The 2,500-nt window shown below is 51.4% G+C and overlaps 1 protein-coding gene across 1 annotated transcript in view; it reads right to left on the bottom strand.

Annotated features, from left to right (window-relative positions):
- LOC125033626 overlaps positions 1-2,500 on the bottom strand; it is a 27,571-nt gene that overhangs the window by 1,344 nt on the left and 23,727 nt on the right. Inside the window, exons 38-43 of the mRNA XM_047625295.1 lie at positions 2,236-2,393; positions 1,954-2,106; positions 1,525-1,867; positions 1,272-1,397; positions 685-875; positions 110-349 (exon numbers count right to left, since the gene is read on the bottom strand). Of these exons, the coding sequence (XP_047481251.1) occupies positions 110-349; positions 685-875; positions 1,272-1,397; positions 1,525-1,867; positions 1,954-2,106; positions 2,236-2,393 (1,211 nt within the window). The remainder of the gene's footprint in view (positions 1-109; positions 350-684; positions 876-1,271; positions 1,398-1,524; positions 1,868-1,953; positions 2,107-2,235; positions 2,394-2,500) is intronic.

The following is a 2,500-nucleotide window of genomic DNA, read 5'->3' as shown; positions in this document are numbered from 1 at the left end:
CTAAGCTCTTTCTCAGCGGATGTCATGTCCATGCGCGCACGTGTGTGTGTGTGTGTGTGTGTGTGTGTGTGTGTGTGTGTGTCTGTGTACATGTGCATGTGTGTCTTACCCAAGTGAGCAGGTGGTGATGCCTCGCCTGCCACTCTTCACACACGCGCTTCGTGGCCGCTACCACCGTCCTCGCTGCCTCCACTCGCATCCTGTTCTCCTGGCCTGCCCGCACCTCGCCCTCGCCTGCGTCTACACCCGCTAGTGAAGCCGCGACTTCGGGCCCCAACACGCATGTCTGCAATAAATCAGCCAGGATCCGCAGCGCAGCAGACGGGAGCGTGGAGCCGCTGCGGACCATCTGCAAACCGAAGGTTACTTAACATGTGAGAAACCGGAGGGTGCTGAAGTCAAGGAGCCTGAAACTAAGCTAAAGCCGTAATTTTCGTGATGTGTATATAAATATGTACACACGCACACACACACACACACACACACACACACACACACACACACACACACACACACACACACACACACACACACACACACACACACACACGTGTGAGTGTGTGTATTAAAGTGTATGTGTGGGCGTGTGTATGTGTGTATATGCATATGCATATGTGTGAATATAGATTCAAACAGACACAATTATGTAACCACAAAACAAAAAAAAAAAACATGACAAAAGACCTCGTGGATGAGCTTCAGGCGGCCGTGGGCGTAGTCGTAGGTGCTGTCCCAGATACGTGCCTCCTGCTGCCACGCCCGCGTCTCCAGGTCCTCCTCCCTGGTCACCAGTGCCGCCCGCATGCTCACGGGGCCGGCCAGGCCGGCGCGGAGCTCCGAGATCATCGCTAGCACCGCCCACGCAGGCACACACACTGTATACGCAGGCGGGAGAACATACGCTACTGTAATCTTTATTCAACGCATCTTTCAGAAAATATCCTGTGGAGATATAGCTACCTCCTGTTCACTTTAAATCGGTGCAATAGAATATAAATAGTAGAGCTATTGCACAAATCTTCCTCTGACGATAACTAAAACGTCTACTGACAGTGTGCATCATCCGAGGGAATTGCCTAAATATCCTTTGCTCTTTTCAGTCTCCTGGTGATACTGGTATTACCTATTCGATAGCCTTTAATTCATGATACAAATTTTCTTGATGTAATCTCAGCGTAAATGTCCATACGACCATCTCTATTGGATGCCCCTGTGTCATTTCCCTAACCTTATCTCATAAACTAAGATTTCAATCCCAGCACCGCTCGTACCTGTAGGCTCCTCAGCGAACACGTCCAAGGTCTCCATCAGCTTCTCTTGTTCCTTGTGTCTCCCACCGTCTTCGTGGACACCCAACAAAGCCCTCTCATGTTCCTGCGCGTCCTCGCTTAAACAGTCTGTCGGGAAAGTGACTTTGCAGACTGATCTCTTATGGGATTGTACGTCAAAATCTACACTATTGTCTATCTTATCAAATCCTCATGATTACAAAAGCAAACTAATGGAGGCCGCGTTCAAACTCACCCACAGCCAGCTGAGGCGGCAGCTCGAGGTCTAGGCTGAGGTCCTTCTCAGGGAAGGAGTGCAGCAATATTGCATTCTTGCTCGGTCCTTCGCGGGCTTGTTGTGGGCGCAAAGATAACACGGGCGCCCTTCGACTCTCTTCATCCTCTTCCTGGAGTTCTGCTGTTTCTGCTCTCGACTCGCTTGTCTGTCTCGTGCCCTCCGTGGTTGTATCTGTCTGCTGTGAATCCGCGTGTCGGAATCTCCTTTTGGCTGGGAAAACGTGGTTGTTCAGGTGGTCACTGAAGAGTTTGTCAACCACCAGCTGGTCCAAATTAGATGCCAGCACGCTCCCGTACACTATCTGTGTCGCGTAGAAGGGGATTGTAAGAAGACAGCGCAGTACAATATTAGATCACAGTGATTAAAAAAGGGCTTGTCATTCGTTACCTTGGACAGGAGTTTGGCCAGAACGTCCCAAGCCGGGTTGGCGGAGGAGCTGGACGCGGAGTGGTGCCTGGCGGCTTCCAGCGCCTCCACCAGCAGTGTCTCCGGCAGCATCGGCTGACGGTGCCACCCCTGGCTTCTGTACTCCCCACGGACCTAGAAGGAAATTCGCATCCTATAATAAGGTCGCATTACCTTGCGAGCGAGTGGCACGATTATGTCAACAGCGACTGTGCTGAAAGTACTTGCGATTGTACTAGGATTTAACAAACAGCTGAAACTCACACTGAGCAGAGAGTGGGCGTAGGCGGCGATCAGCGTCGCCGCCTGGGCGAACGAATCAGATGCTCCAGTAGAGTGGGTGTGCGACTCGTGGTGGGCGTGGGCGACGGGCAGGTAGGAAGCGAGGGTGGAGGCAAGGCCAAGGGGATGCTCAATCTGGGCTGTTGCATGAGGGACGTCTTTATAAGAGTTTGAATATAAATGTTCTCTGAGGGAACGCATACCTGAAAATCTCGTTTCAGTAACAAAGTACGGTATGTGTGAAATT

Source organism: Penaeus chinensis, chromosome 16 (genome assembly GCF_019202785.1).
Source record: "Penaeus chinensis breed Huanghai No. 1 chromosome 16, ASM1920278v2, whole genome shotgun sequence".
NCBI lineage: Eukaryota > Metazoa > Arthropoda > Malacostraca > Decapoda > Penaeidae > Penaeus > Penaeus chinensis.
The sequence above is the reverse complement of the archived record's forward strand: the minus strand, read 5'-3'. Positions and strand labels throughout refer to the sequence as shown.